This window comes from Tursiops truncatus, chromosome 13 (assembly GCF_011762595.2).
Source record: "Tursiops truncatus isolate mTurTru1 chromosome 13, mTurTru1.mat.Y, whole genome shotgun sequence".
In the NCBI taxonomy this organism is placed as follows: Eukaryota; Metazoa; Chordata; class Mammalia; order Artiodactyla; family Delphinidae; genus Tursiops; species Tursiops truncatus.
In genome coordinates, this window is record NC_047046.1 from 73,988,029 (window position 1) to 74,004,768 (window position 16,740).

The following is a 16,740-nucleotide window of genomic DNA, read 5'->3' on the forward strand; positions in this document are numbered from 1 at the left end:
TACTGAGAGACCCAGCTCATGGGACAGAGAATTCTCTGCTGCTGCATAAAAATATTTTGTCCCTTTTCATCATATACTAGGAACTGTGAGTACAGAACACTTTTAAAAAAGTAAGCTTCACAGGCACCTAGCTATTCCTTCCCAGATGATAAATATTTTATCTGAAGCAATGGGAAAGGAATATTGTTGGCAAATACCCGGTGTTTCTAAATAAATAGCCCTTATTTAGAAAGGACCATTTTTGTCCCTTATGTTTCTGTGAAAACAAAGAAACAAACAAAAAAATAAATGAAGGGAGAAACATGTCCCAGTGAGTTTATAGTATCTGCCTGAAGAAGAGGAAAAAAGGAATGAAAAGCCGGTACAGTGGTGGCCAGGGATAGCCTGCAGAGACCCTTCTGTAGGTGAAGGGAATCTCCCACTGATCTGGTCTCTGAAGGACCAGTGCCAACTCTGAAGCCCAGAACGACTGGGTAATTGAAGGGTGTGACCGTTAGGTCAAGGACAGTACTGGTCATTGGCGCCACACCTGAAACACATGATAAGCAATTCTCTTGGGCCACATTCTATCTTTTGCTGCTCTAGAGTTTCCATCCCCTTGTGATTACAGTAATCAAATTAAGATCTGTCATCCCCCATTTCCTCCATCCTTAGGTTAAATTAATCCAGATAGCCTTGATTCATAAAGTTCCCTGAAATTTTCAACCAACTTCCACACTATGGTGCTTCCTGCCAAGTGATGTGTGCCCTGCTATTCATTTTCTGACCACTCGTTGATATTTGTGACTTGTTTTAAAAAATGATAGACCACTGTGAAGGGTCTATATTGAAGTCTTTCCAGTGAATTGATCATTCTTCCTCTTAATGAGTAACTTTTTCTAAAATCAAAGCTGCCTGGTTTATAAATCCCCAGTTGGCAGTGTTTTCCAGACCAGCGGTACCGATGGACAACCTCTGCCAACTGGGCTTCTTAGGAACTTCCTCCTGGCAACCTGTTTACTCTTATTTTGAAGGTAATGATAAAGCATTTCGGTGTATCCACAAATAGCAGGATAAGTGTAATGGTTAACAAACCCATTTCAGGAAATTACTGACTTAAATGAAATAAACTCATGTCAACTGGATCATTTTCCACACCTCTGGACTCCAATTCGTGAATGTGTATTCAGTAGTGTCCTTTAGAACTTTCTGTACATATTCTTCCATATTTTGTTTTAAAAGTGAAGGCCTCCTTAATATTCAGTATTTAACTTTATTTCAGTCTCTCTGAATTCAATCACCTTCCTTTTATTTAAAATAATTACATAAAGGCGAGACCCTGTTTTCAAATGTTTACAATAAAACGCATTACGTAGCAGAACATCTAAATACAAAATATAGCAATATAATGCAGGACCAATTACCAGAGTGTCAAAATGAATACATCAAGCAAAAATGGGCATCCCTATGACGTCAGTTGACGTGGCCTCTGTGCTAACAGAGGAGGAGATGGGAAGGTGATCAGTGCTTCTTGAGTATGGTTATGGGTTGTTGACCCTTCTGCTTTTATTTTAGGGAAGCGTTTTAATAAAAGGGCAGTTAAGCCAGGATCTTATCTAAGTGCAGCCCTCTATCGCACTTGGCCCCGTGTGTGTGTGTGTGTGTGTGTGTGTGTGTGTGTGTGTGTGTGTGCGCGCTGACATACCTCTTGCTTTGTCTCATGCATTTCCTGCAATCGCGTTGGCTCTCACCGATGCCTGAGAGGGTTGACCCTACCCTTTCTGCTGCCGAAAGTACACAGCAGTAGGCGGTTTCAGCATGCTTCTGCCAGGTGCTAAAGTTTACTTTCCTTGGCAGCTGGGGCTCCAGCTCTCTAGTTTGATATGTAGGCAGGTCATCCTGAGTCAGAGAAACCTTCGCTCCAACCAGGAATGATAGAAAGACTATTCTGAGGGGACGTTAGCTCTGGACAGAAAAGGGTGAGTACGCTTAGACCTTACTAAAGTCACTGACCTGAGGCGGGTGCTGGGCTGGTCACTTTCCTTCTGGGGTAAGGGAGGTGTTTGCATTTCAAATTCATCTCCTGATGATTGGGAAGGTACAGTTTAGAAGCAGAGCCCTTCACAGAGCTACTTCTTGGTGTAACTAGGAAAAAAATAACTCAAAAGAGAAGTCAACCATTTATGGAAAATTATAGGGAAATGATTTAGCTGTACTACTGAGAGTTTTCAGTAAATATTCAGCCTCTTAGTCGGTATTGGTTCTTTGCCTCTGCAGAGGATCTTCCTTGAAGTGAATACATTTTGAGAAAATTATCCCTTGATATCATGTGCCCCATTCTATTCCATACAGCTCGTTAACAGAAGAGTCTGTACTCTATTTCTACACCCCTTCTTCTCCCATTCTACTTCTGTGTTTCCACAGGAGATCCAAAACATCTGGTATCTGCTTCAATATTTTACTGCAAATTGGCTCTTCCTCTCATGTTTTCTATTTTTTTCATCATTTCATCGAAACTTTAGTCATCTTTGCAGTTCTATTCTCAAATGAAATACACTAGATTTCTAGTTGGAAAATTTTCTGAACATCGCTTCAGTTCTTCCTTTACTGAAATGATTGACAACTTGTTCCTTAAAACTCAGCCCTCCCTCAGCTTCAGTCATATCATTCTAGTTTTTCTTTTACCCCTGTGATAATGACTTCATGGCCTATTCTTTGTACACTACCCCCTTAAATACCGCTATTAACAGGGCATCCAGTCTTAGCTGTTTTTTCCTTCTAATTTTGCATATTCCTTCATTTTTTTCATCGAATATCTATTGAGCGCTTCTTATAGACATGCTCCCTTCTAGGTGCTAGAGGGAAGGCACTGGATATATTTTAATGATATGACCAATTATATATCCTGATGGATCCAAAAAGGGGTGTAAGACAAGAGAACTTAGTGGTGACTCTAGAGATTTTTCTCTGATCAAGTGGAAGGATCGAGTTGCCATTGTCTGATGTGGGCAAAGCAGTGAAAGGAGAGGTTTTGGGTGGAAAAACCAGGGGTTCGAAATAGACTCGTAAGTATAGGATCTGCTATGGTTTGTGTCCCCCTGAAATTCATACGGTGGAGTCCTAATGTGGAGGTATTTGGAAATGGGGGTCTTTGGGGGGTAAATGGGTCATGAGGGTGGAGCTCTCATGATGGGATTTTTGTCCTTATAAAGAGAGGAAGAGGGCTAGTTCTTTCTCTCCCTTCACGTGATGATGATACAGCTAGAAAGAAGCCATTTGCAACCAGAAGAATGTTCTCAGCAGGAACTGAACTGGCTGGCTCCTTTATCTTGGACTTCCCAGCCTCCAGAACTTTGAGAAGTAAATGTTGTTTAAGCCACACAGTCTCTGGTAATTTATTATAGCAGCCTGAACTAAGAATTTGTTTTAGAAATCCAAGTATAGACATTCAGAAGTGATAGCTGAAGTGATCTAAATTGAAGATATACATTTGGGAGTCTTCAGAATAGTGATAGTATTCAGTGCTTTGATACTGGTTGAAAGGACCAAAGAGAAGAGAACAGTACAAAGCAGCAAGCTATGGAGGACTCTGCTCCATAGGTGTTTTTGGGGAAAAAGGAGGAATCTGCAAAGGAGACTGAGAAGGTACTTTTGAGGTAGGAGGAAAACCAAGGATTTTGTTGTCCTATGAACCAAATACAGTGAGGAAGAGGAAGTGACTTACAAGTTAAAGTTCTGTTTGTCTAAATAAAATAAGAATAAAACTGATCATTGGATTTAGTCATTGGAAGCATCTTCATCATGTTAGCAAGAGCAGTTTTAGTGCAAGTGTTGAGGAGGAAGGCTCCACCTGAATGAGGTTAGGAGACAATGGGAGGAAGGAATTGCAGGCTGCAAGACATACTGAGGGATCACTCATGTTCTTATCTTCCACTATCTCTCTGTACGTGCTCACAGCTATCACATGTATATGTATTTCCTTCGATGGAGTACTACTCAGCCATAAAAAAGAATGAGGTAATGCCATTTGCAGCAACATGGATGGACCTAGAGATGATCATACTAAGAGAAGTAAGTCAGACAAAGACAAATATCATATGATATCACTTACATGTGGAATCTTAAAAAAATGATACAAAGGAACTTACGTATAAAACAGAAATAGACTCAAAGACATAGAAAATAGATTTATGGTTACCAAAGTGGAAAGAGTGGGGGGAGAGAGGGATAAATTAGGAGTTTGGGATTAAAAGGTACACACTACTATGTATAAAATAGATAAACAACAAGGACCTACTGTATGGCACATGGAACTATATTCAATATCTTGTAATAACCTATAACGGAAAAGAATCTGAACTAAATCACTTTGCTGTACACCTGAAACTAACACAACGTTGTAAATCAACTATACTTCAATTATTGATAAAAAAATTTATATGTATATCCCAGGCTTCTCTGAGCCTGGTTTTTATGCAGATTTCTCAGAAAAAGCCCACCAAACCCAGATAAATCAATCATGTCCTTGTCTTCCTATTTTGCCCAACAAGAATGATAAGTCCGCAGAAGTCAGTTTTCTTCCCATCCTGCTCCACTGTACACACAGAAAGGCCCAACCATTTGTGTCAGGCCTCACACCCTGATCTTTTTTCAAAATCTCACTTATTTCATTTCATTTTGGAGTGAAAGCACAATGTGACTGAACTTTTGAGTTTCTGTTCCCAGGAGAACGATGAAATGATGAAAACAGAGAGTAACAAGAAGTCAGATTTGTGTCAATGAACCCTTTTGTTTCAGCCACATTGAGTTTTAGGTGAAAACAAGACATTGATGTAGAAAATGGAGATGTGATGGCTTAGAGAGGAAGATTAGAGGTAGGGCAGAGTTGAAAGTGTATAGATTTTCTTTTTGATATTGACAGGAAGTAGCTAACAGCTATAGCTACTAGGTACAAATTATAACTAGAGCACAATTTTCAACATTACATAAATCATCCTGTGTAAGCAAAATCACAAAAGGAATTACTCTCAAACCTTCTTGCTTTCTTCCTGAATGAAAGAACTCAGTAAAAATATGAATATAGCATGTTCTCAAATGAAATCTCCAGGATATTGTGAGATTTATAGAAAACCCACATGCATTGTTTTTTAATGGGGCCATTTTGAAACTTCAGCATTACAAATAAAATACATTTTAAATTAAGGAGTTAAACTTTTCACAGGTAAAATTTTAGCATAAGTGCTTTTTTCCCTGAAGTGAAATTATGACCAAATGTATTGTTATATTTTCACTTTTAAATTTTATTCAATGATGGTTTGAATTTAAAAGTGAAATTTCTCACACTGTTTAGAACTTTAGGTTTAGAAATCAAACCATAATAGTGTCATTTGCAGCTGAGCCCCATACAAAACTTCATTGAATTGTTCACTGATTAAGTTGCTGAAATTTTCCAGTTGGCTCTATTTGAAGGGCTTCCAGGGTCTCTCGGCAGTGAAAACACAGTTAATAATTGTAAACTCTGATTACTAATTTCATTAACCCAGGACCCAATTCAACCATGACTATCATAGATCAAAGCTCTTGTTTTTTTCCCCCTGAAGTGGCAGCATTAAATTGTGCTAGAACTCCTTTATTTGTTTTATGCAAATATAGTTTTGCACGTTCCCTCTCAGTAAGCACATTACAAAATAAATGCATTATATTCATTTAATGTTCATGTAATATTGAATACATACGAAAGATTATATGTCATATATTTCGAAGCTTGAAGCATGAAGTATACATTAAACCCATTATTCAACACAGGAATTACATTACTGAAGCCATCGAAACAATGTGTGTCTTCCTGCCCAGTTCCACCCACAAACTGCCTTGAATTATTTTGGAGTGTTCAAACTTTCTTTATACTTAAAATAATAAACATAGGGGGGCTTCCCTGGTGGTGCAGTGGTTGAGAGTCTGCCTGCTAATGCAGGGGACACGGGTTCGTGACCCGGTCCGGGAGGATCCCACATGCCGCGGAGCGGCTGGGCCCGTGAGCCATGGCCGCTGAGCCTGCGCGTCCGGAAGCCTGTGCTCCGCAGTGGGAGAGGCCACAGCGGTGAGAGGCCTGCGTACCGCAAAAAACAACAACAACAAAAAAAAAAACATTATAATATGTTCATTGTAGCAAATTTACATAATAGAAACACACTCAATGGAGAAAGTAAACATGCTCGTTACTACTGTCACCCAAGAATAATGACTGTGTTCATGAGTTATTGAAAGTAATATGTAGGAGGTACATAAGTAGATTGGGGGTACTTTCTTTAGATAGTTGGTATCATACTAAATATTCTGTTTTGTGTATTCCTTGTAACATAAAACAGAAGTCGCTATTTATGTACATGTTATTAAATAATTCTTTAAAAATGTTTTAGTAATTCCAAGATATGTAGTCTGGGCAACAAAGGCTTTTTTCTGAAGCAGGTGGGGGCTATTTGCAGATTTGCTCTTAGAGTCTAAGTGTTGGGCCAGATGCCAAGTGGACAGAAATGCAAGATGCAAACCTTGTTCATGCAAGTTACGGCGTTTGTTACACAACTTTCCAAGTCAACAACAGGTCTTGAAAATCACTCATTTCACCAGTGAAAAATCATTTCAAATATATTTTTTATTTCATTGAACTTTCTGGTGAAAATTTCAATAAAGGTATCTGATGCTGCTTATCAGGTACATTTGGACTGTGTACTCCTGACCAGCACGCTGTAAATGCTAACTAACCACCCTTAACAAGATATTAAAGGATAAACACACACATCACAGTATTTACACTAAAGTGTTTAGAGGTTAATTCCTGCTCCTTGGTATAAATTGAAAACTTATGCCCACACACAAATGTTGATAGCAGCTTTATTTACAATTGCCAAAATTTGGAAGCAACCAAGATGTTCTTCAGTAGGCAAATGGATAAATAAACTGTGTTACATCCATACAGTGAAATATTACTCAGTACTATAAAGAGATGAGCTACCAAGCCATAAAAATACATGAAGGAATCTTACATGCATATTACCAAGTGAAAGAAGCCAATCTGAGAAGGTTACATACTGTATGATTCCAACTATAGGACATTCTGGAAAAGGCAAAACTGCGGAGACAGTAAAAGAGTTAGTGGTGGCCAGGGGTTAAGGAAAGAGGGACAAAGAGGTGGAGCACAGAGGATTTTTCAGGCAGTGAAACTGTTCTGTGTGATACTATAATACCTATCATCATTATACATTCTCCAAAACACACAGAAGGTACAACACCTAGGAATGAGCTCTAATGTAAACTACGGACTTCGAGTGATAATGATGTATCCCTCTGGGAGGATATTGGTTTTACTGGAGAAATAGGAAGTAACGTAATAGAGGACTATTTGGGGAACAGGAAAAACTGAGTAAGACACAGCCTTAGCACTTAAAGAAACGGAAGCATAATATTGTTCCCTGGGCACATAGGGGAGGGTGGCAGGGCACACAGGTTCATGACTAACACTCACCCCATCCCTGTAAACTGCTCCGGGAGGAGGTGTGAAAGTCAGGATGAAGGAGGCTGATTTCCTTTCAGTGGGAGAAGTGGGCTGGTTCTAAATGGACCAAGCAGCATCTGAAGTGACACTGGACAGAGAAATAGAATGGACTGGAAGGACAGCCACCACAGAAGATGGGGCATGCTCCTAGGTCTCTTCTGTGTCTCCAGTCTCTGGGATTCCTCACAATCACTCTGTGAAGGAACGAGCAGGAATAATAGCAAGGACAAAAACACCGTCTGTGTCCTGCTACAACTTTGGTTCCATTATTTTAGTCTGTGTTTAAATCCTCATGCTTATTTTTACTTCAGAATAGAGGCATTGCAGTGAATCAGGCTTCACTATCACCTTTCACGTGTAAGCTTTAATTTTACTGATTACGTACTTTAAAGTAATGTTTCCACATAAATGTTGAAAGTGTTTCTCAGGACTTGCTGTAAAACACTTATATTTGAATTAGGCAGTACCTTTGCGTGTTATCCCTGCCCATGAGCATTTGAGGAGACTATAAATTAAATCAAAGGATAGTTTACGGTAATCGTCAGCCTAATATATTTTCTCTCTTAAAGTACACACAGATTGGAAAGTACAGATTTTATTCTTCAGCAGCCAAATCCATGGGATTATTTTGGAGCAAAGCAAGTATTTACTCTCTAAAATATAGTTGTGGAAGGCTAATTTATGTTATGATGTCTTCCGGGGTTCAGGTAGTACCTTTTTCCCTATTCATAATGTTCCAGCACAGGAGGTTGCCTTATTTTAGATTTTTACAAATATTACCTGAAAAAACTTATGCTATAGATTTAGTTTTCAAAGCTAAAATCTTTGAGTGTGAGCATTTCAACTCCAGTTCAAAAAATAAGCAATAAGTGAACAAGTCACCTCCATGTGTAAAGTGAAAGAACTCAATCTGAATTGTGTAGTTTTTTAGGGAGTAGAAGCCAGATCTCAGTGGAGCATCACCTTTTCTGGACATTTCAGCAGATGCTGGGTCCCTGGTTACAGGGGCAGAAAGACCTTATACTCTGTTTTTATTAGTGGTGGTTGCAAATAGTTTGGTATCAGGAAGTTTAGCTTGCCATGTTAACTTAATTTTCCCAGGCCACTCTGATCCCCATAGCTGCAGTTTTTCTCTCCCAAACTGAATTGCCTGTGTGGAATAGCAGACTCTTTTCTTGGGCAAATTAATCTCCCTGTCTTTGAGAAACACTCATGGTTTTCTGAGTCAAAAATATCCCTTTTTAAAAAGTAACTGTTTTTCTCCCAATAGAAGCTTCATTTCTACTTCTGTACAAGCGTAATGAGCAAGTTTTATTATATTACTTGAAATTTCAGCTTTTTTTTTTAATGATTAAGCATCTGTTCTTCAATATTTCTCCCCTAAATGCTAGAATCAGATCTCTACACTTCAATGTTGTGTAGTGTAATATAAGAAACCATTTATTAGAATATATTTAACGAAGCTGTGATTTCCATGTTACTAAAACAAGCACAGTGTCAGATCCTTGTGAATAACAAGAAAGAAACACTGTTAAACTCTTCATAAGGACTTTTTTTCTTTTTTATAAATCCACAGTGCCTACAACCGGTAATATGGATTACCATTTTACAGCCAAAAAGTAGCATGACATTAACAATACACAGATACTGGGCACTTCTTCACATCAAAAATCATAAACTTAAATTATACAATAGAATTTCTCAACCCATGCCTTACACAGAAGAAGAAACTGTTGCAGAAACACACTGTTCAAGTTGTATGTATGAGAAGGAGAAAGTCTCTTATGTTTGTGTTTAGCATCTCATCTGGCCCCACTTAGTATCTGCTAGACAAATCACAGAGGCCACCTAGAGGATAGCAACAGATGATCTCTTTGAAGGTTTTTCTCAGTTCTTGGCTCCGGAGTGCGTATATGAGAGGATCAATGATGGAATTACACATGATTAGGATGAGATACAAGTTAAAGTGAGACATGAAGCACACACAGTATGGATTCTGGGGACAAGAGATGTAGAATATTAAGTGGAGGAAGAAGGGGGCCCAGCAGACAACAAAGACCCCAATCAATATGGTCAAGGTAATCGCCCCCTTCATGTTGGCACCTTGGCGGACGGCGCCAGTGCCTGGGAGGACGGCGATCCTCTTAATGTGAAGCCTGGCCATGAGGAACATGTGGACATAGAGAGAAGCCATGAGAGCCAGCATGGTAAAGAACACGGTGATGAGGCAGATGATCACAGCGCTGCTATCTGAGTAAATGATGAACAAAATGCCCGACACTGTGCAAGCTGCCCAGATACAACTTATGATGATCGCGACCCGCTTAACCGTCATGATGTTATGGTACCGGAGGGCATAAAAGATAGTAAAATACCTGTCCACAGCAATCGAAAGCAGGCTGCAAATTGATGCAAGCAAGGAGCTACAGATCACCGAGTCAATGACATTGTCAATATTCACGGTGAAACCTTGTGCGTCCGTGTCCGTGCTGTTTAATAGGGTGATGACAATGGTTTCTGACCCGTTGGAAACGCTCACCAACATATCAGCCACAGCCAGGCTGCAGATGAAGAAGTACATGGGTGAGTGCAGATTCTTGTTCTTGGCTATTGCCACAATCACCAGAATATTCTCCAACAAGCTTATGACACCCAGAGTCACAAACACCTCAGGAGAGACAAAAAGTTGCTCGTAGCACCCTCCGTCTGAGTAGCCTTTTGCAAGGGACTCACTGGCATTGCTGTGCAGTCCGTAGGTGCTGTGGTTCCAGAAGTGGAGAGAAGTGTGCATTGCATGGTGATGGGTAGAGTTCATCCTGCACCAGGGGGATTCCGATCCCCTCTGGATTGACTTAACCTCCTGGATCAGGTAGCGTCAGCGATTTTCTCCACGTCTTTACGTGTCTGAAAGTTAGAAGGCTGAAACTGGCATGCCTGTTGTGAATAAATGTCACATGCTCCGAAGCTTGAAATGGAGTTTTTAGTCTCTTTCAGGTACGCCTCGGATCAGCATCATTTTGAAATCTGAGGCTTCAGGATGCTCATTCAGTCGAGTCTGCTGTTTGCTTTTTTGTTCTCACTTCCACTTTAACTTGAGTCGCATGCATTCAGGTCTTTTCAAAATAATTTGCCTAGTAGCTGCTGTGCTATTGGGAGACAGATCTGTGTGCACATGCTCACATCAGCTGCCTCTCGGACGTATCGGTTCCCAACCTGAAGCTTTGCTTTGACTGTTAGTAGCTGCTGCTGATTTTTATGGTGTGTGAAGGGGAAAAAAATGTTCAGAGTGGCTCCTTCTCTGCTTCCTCTGGACCAATCCAAGTCCAGCGGAGTCTGTGAGACACCGATGATGTTCCAGAGATGCAAACTGCAGGCAACACTGATTCAGATGCAGAAGCCTGTGGAATCGGGAAGCGAGCAGGATGTGAAAGACTGAATTTCCCTTTTCAAGTTTTTAAGGAAAACAGCTTGGTTCCCAGAGGACATTCTTTGATATCACAACAAGTAATCTTGAGGCACCCAGGTTTATTCCTATTTAAAGGAGGAGTGTGTGTGTGTGTGTGTGTGTGTGTTCCTGAAATAGATACACTGCCTTTTTGACCAGGACATTGAATTTACTTACCCTTTCAATTTCTTTGAATTAAGAACAAAGGCAGTAGTGCTTCAATTTAAAATAGTTGAAACACAGGGAGAAGATGTAATAATACGGGAGACGATGCTGTGTATGGAAGGAATAGGTAGGTAGTTACAATTTATCACAAGCCTCAAGAAGGCGTTCATTTCTTAGGCACTAATATCGGATATTTCTCCATAGCAGAATTTCTTTTATCATAGCTAGAAAAGTTTTATTTTCATTCACGATATTTAAAAACAATATAGTATTAATGTAAACTGTGTTTACTCTGAACTCAGAAAGAAAAAGATCAATAACTAGGCAATACTCAGGTTTTTTAAAAGAATTATTAAGGTATAATTGATATACAAAAGTTGCACATATTTAAGATATACATTGTAATGAGTTTGGACATTTGCATATATCCATGATACCATCACCACAATCAAGGTACTAAGCATATTCATTACCTCCAAAAATTTCCTTGTATTCTTTTGTGTTTCCCTTTTTTGTGTGGTACTACACTTAAGGTGAGATCTACCCTCGTAATGTATTTTAAAGTGCACTGTACTGTATTACGAACTGCAGGCATCGTGCGGTGCAGCAGACCTCTAGAACTTGTTCATCTTGCGTAACTTAAAGTGCACTGTACTGTATTACGAACTGCGGGCATTGTGCGGTGCAGCAGATCTCTAGAACTTGTTCATCTTGCGTAACTGAAACTTTATAGCCATTGGGCAACAATTCCTTAACAGTGGTCTTGGCAGTGATTTCTTGGAATTGACACCAGAATTACAGGCAACAAAACCCAAAATAGACAAGTGGGATTACAACAAACTAAAAAACTTCTGAACAGCAGGGAAGCAATCAACAGAGTGAAAAGGCAATCTAGGCAAAATGGGAGAAAATATTTGCAAACCGTCTATCTGATAAGGGGTTGATATACAAAATACGTAACGGAATAACAAAAAACTGAATAGCAAAAAACCTAAATAACCCGATTTAAAAATAGGCAAAGGGCTTGAACAGACATTTCTGCAAAGAAGACATAGGAATGGCCACACACAAAGGTGCTCAACCACACTCATCATCAGGGAAATGCAGATCAAAACCACAGTGAAGGATCACCTCACACCTGTTAGGATGGCTGTTATCTACAAAAGAAAAGATAACAAGCATTGGCTCAGATGTGGAGAATTCTGAACTCAGTTTTTTGGTTTTTGTTTTTTTAAGGCAGCTTATCTACTTCATTAATCCAAGGCTTTCTAAATTAAACCCACACATACCTTGGTAACTTTACTTATGCAAGCCAAGATGAGTGGATGCTAGTTATATATCAAAGTTTCTGAATGTTTTGCTTAAGCTAAGTTTGAAAGATTGTGAGAAAGTTACTTTTCAGATTTAAACTCCAGGTTATGACATTTTCTATAGTGTTTTTCCTTGCTATGACTATTTTTGGTTTTAGCTCTATATAATTTGTGGCTACTGACAGTAGGGACAATAAAAAATAATTATTTCAAAGTTAATTTTAAGTCTTCAGTTATTTAGGTAAGGGCTTTATCTTCTTCCCTTTTGTGACAGAGGCAATGTTAAAGTATTATTCCTGAGCATTGAGTTAAATTAACATCTTCCATCCATCCCTGAAATTGGGTGGGACTAAACTCTAACTAATGGAATGCCAGTACAGGTGAGAGCACTGTTATCTCCTTTGTGAGATTCTACACATTTCCCCTCTGGTCTCCTCGTGGATGACTGCAGAATGTCTTTGAAGCCTCATGTTATAGATGTCAGAACCATATCATGAAGGAGCCTGGGTCTCTGAATAACTGCACAGAACACAACTCACATCTCCAACTCCCTCCACACCCTGGCCCACCAACTACATTGAACTGTGATACAAGCAAGTGATAAATATTGCTGTGTTAAGCTGCTGAAATATTGATGTTTACCTGTCACAGCAGCTAGCATAAGTTACCTTGACTTTGAAACTTTTTAATGGAGCTGTTTACAAGCAGCAAACCCAAATTACATGAAAATCCTTTCTCCCATTTTGGATTTGCATGAGTAGCGAATTACCTAATAAGCAAGCAATAGGGAAGAAATCTGTTGAAATGTTTAAGCATCAGATAGTCAACTCTGTATAACCTTCTTCCTGAGTCAACCTTGACTTTGTGCTGTCTACTCTTGGTGGCGTAATTGTTCCATTTTCTTAGGCTTAAAATTCAGAATATCTTTGACTTGTTCATCTTTCTCAAAAATCCCTACATGAAATCACTTGTAAAATACCTTCTACCAGTGTGTCTGACTCCTCTTTCTCTCCTGACCAAACTCACTTCCCACTATTCTCCTTCATGGAAACTTTATTGCAATCAAAATTCCACGCAAGATTGCATGCACACTAGAGAATTTCTCATGAGTTTACTCTATTCCCTCTGCTTGGAATGCTCTCTCCCTATATTTGTGAATGCGTAATCATCATTATGTTGTAAAAATTATTTTTTTTTTTAACATCTTTATTGGAGTATAATTGCTTTACAATGGTATGTTAGTTTCAGCTTCACAACAAAATGAATCAGTTATATATATACATATATTCCCATATCTCTTCCCGCTTGCGTCTCCCTCCCTCCCACCCTCCCTATCCCACCCCTCCAGGCGGTCACAAAGCACCGAGCTGATCTCCCTGTGCTATGCGGCTGCTTCCCACTAGCTATCTACCTTACGTTTGGTAGTGTATATATGTCCATGCCTCTTTATCGCTTTGTCACCGTTTACACTTCCCCCTCCCCATAGCCTCAAGTCCATTCTCTAGTAAGTCTGAGTCTTTATTCCTGTTTCACCCCTAGGTTTTTCATGACATTTTTTTTTTTTTTAAATTCCATATATATGTGTTAGCATACGGTATTTGTCTCTCTCTTTCTGACTTACTTCACTCTGTATGACAGACTCTAGGTCTATCCACCTCATTACAAATAGCTCAATTTCGTCTCTTTTTATGGCTGAGTAATATTCCATTGTGTATATGTGCCACATCTTCTTTATCCATTCATCCGATGATGGACACTTAGGTTGTTTCCATCTCTGGGCTATTGTAAATAGAGCTGCAATGAACATTTTGGTACATGACTCTTTTTGAATTATGGTTTTCTCAGGGTATATGCCCAGTAGTGGGATTGCTGGGTCATATGGTAGTTCTATTTGTAGCTTTTTAAGGAACCTCCATACTGTTCTCCACAGTGGCTGTATCAATTTACATTCCCACCAACAGTGTAAGAGGGTTCCCTTTTCTCCACACCCTCTCCAGCATTTATTGTTTCTAGATTTTTTGATGATGGCCATTCTGACTGGTGTGAGATGATATCTCATTGTAGTTTTGATTTGCATTTCTCTCATGATTAGTGATGTTGAGCATTCTTTCATGTGTTTGTTGGCACTCTGTATATCTTCTTTGGAGAAATGTCTATTTAGGTCTTCTGCCCATTTTTGGATTGGGTTGTTTGTTTTTTTGTTATTAAGCTGCATGAGCTGCTTATAAATTTTGGAGATCAATCCTTTGTCAGTTGCTTCATTTGCAAATATTTTCTCCCATTCTGAGGGTTGTCTTTTGGTCTTCTTTATGGTTTCCTTTGCTGCGCAAAAGCTTTTAAGTTTCATTAGGTCCCATTTGTTTACTCTTGTTTTTATTTCCATTACTCTAGGAGGTGGGTCAGAAAGAATCTTGCTGTGATTTATGTCATAGAGTGTTCTGCCTATGTTTTCCTCTAAGAGTTTGATAGTTTCTGGCCTTACATTTAGGTCTTTAATCCATTTTGAGCTTATTTTTGTGTATGGTGTTAGGGAGTGATCTAACTTCATACTTTTACATGTAGCTGTCCAGTTTTCCCAGCACCACTTATTGAATAGGCTGTCCTTTCTCCACGGTACATTTCTGCCTCCTTTGTCAAAGATAAGGTGACCATATGTGCGTGGGTTTATCTCTGGGCTTTCTATCCTGTTCCATTGATCTATCTTTCTGTTTTTGTGCCAGTACCATACCGTTTTGATAACTGTAGCTTTGTAGTATAGTCTGAAGTCTGGGAGCCTGATTCCTCCAGTTCCTTCTTTCGTTCTCAAGATTGCTTTGGCTATTCGGGGTCTTTTGTGTTTCCATACAAATTGCAAAATTTTTTGTTCTAGTTCTGTGAAAAATGCCAGTGGTAGTTTGATAGGGATTGCATTGAATCTATAGATTGCTTTCGGTAGTAGAGTCATTTTCACAATGTTGATTCTTCCAATCCAAGAACATGGTATATCTCTCCATCTATTTGTATCATCTTTAATTTCTTTCATCAGTGTCTTATAATTTTCTGCATACAGATCTTTTGTCTCCTTAGGTAGGTTTATTCCTAGATATTTTATTCTTTTTGTTGCAATGGTAAATGGGAGTGTTTTCTTGATTTCACTTTCAGATTTTTCATCATTAGTATATAGGAATGCCAGAGATTTCTGTGCATTAATTTTGTATCCTGCCACTTTACCAAATTCATTGATTAGCTCTAGTAGTTTTCTGGTAGCATCTTTAGGGTTCTCTATGTATAGGATCATGTCATCTGCAAACAGTGACAGCTTTACTTCTTCTTTTCCGATTTGGATTCCTTTTATTTCCTTTTCTTCTCTGATTGCTGTGGCTAAAACTTCCAAAACTATGTTGAATAAGAGTGGTGAGAGTGGGCAACCTTGTCTTGTTCCTGATCTTAGTGGAAATGCTTTCAGTTTTTCACCATTGAGGATGATGTTTGCTGTGGGCTTGTCATATATGGCCTTTATTATGTTGAGGAAAGTTCCCTCTATGCCTACTTTCTGCAGGGTTTTTATCATAAATGGGTGTTGAATTTTGTCAAAAGCTTTCTCTGCATCTATTGAGATGATCATATGGTTTTTCTCCTTCAATTTGTTAATATGGTGTATCACGTTGATAGATTTGCGTATATTGAAGAATCCTTGCATTCCTGGAATAAACCCCACTTGATCATGGTGTATGATCCTTTTAATGTGCTGTTGGATTCTATTTGCTAGTATTTTGTTGAGGATTTTTGCATCTATGTTCATCAGTGATATTGGCCTGTAGTTTTCTTTCTTTGTGACATCCTTGTCTGGTTTTGGTATCAAGGTGATGGTGGCCTCGTAGAAGGAGTTTGGGAGTGTTCCTCCCTCTGCTATATTTTGGAAGAGTTTGAGAAGGATAGGTGTTAGCTCTTCTCTAAATGTTTGATAGAATTCGCCTGTGAAGCCATCTGGTCCTGGGCTTTTCTTTGTTGGAAGATTTTTAATCACAGTTTCAATTTCAGTGCTTGTGACTGGTCTGTTCATATTTTCTATTTCTTCCTGATTCAGTCTTGGCAGGTTGTGCATTTCTAAGAATTTGTCCATTTCTTCCAGATTGTCCATTTTATTGGCATAGAGTTGCTTGTAGTAATCTCTCATGATCTCTTTTATTTCTGCAGTGTCAGTTGTTACCTCTCCTTTTTCATTTCTAATTCTATTGATTTGAGTCTTCTCCCTTTTTTTCTTAATGAGTCTGGCTAGTGGTTTATCTATTTTGTTTATCTTCTCAAAG

At 39.0% G+C, this 16,740-nt stretch overlaps 2 protein-coding genes across 2 annotated transcripts in view; one reads left to right on the forward strand and one right to left on the reverse strand.

The window, feature by feature from the left end:
• The window catches only part of LOC101325420 (glutamate decarboxylase 1-like), a 143,626-nt gene that overhangs the window by 62,791 nt on the left and 64,095 nt on the right, over window positions 1-16,740 (forward strand). The gene's annotated exons all lie outside the window — the stretch shown is intronic.
• Window positions 9,348-10,346, reverse strand: MC4R (melanocortin 4 receptor). Its single transcript, XM_004314272.4, has one exon. It carries the CDS (start codon window positions 10,344-10,346, stop codon window positions 9,348-9,350), a length of 999 nt encoding a protein of 332 aa, XP_004314320.3.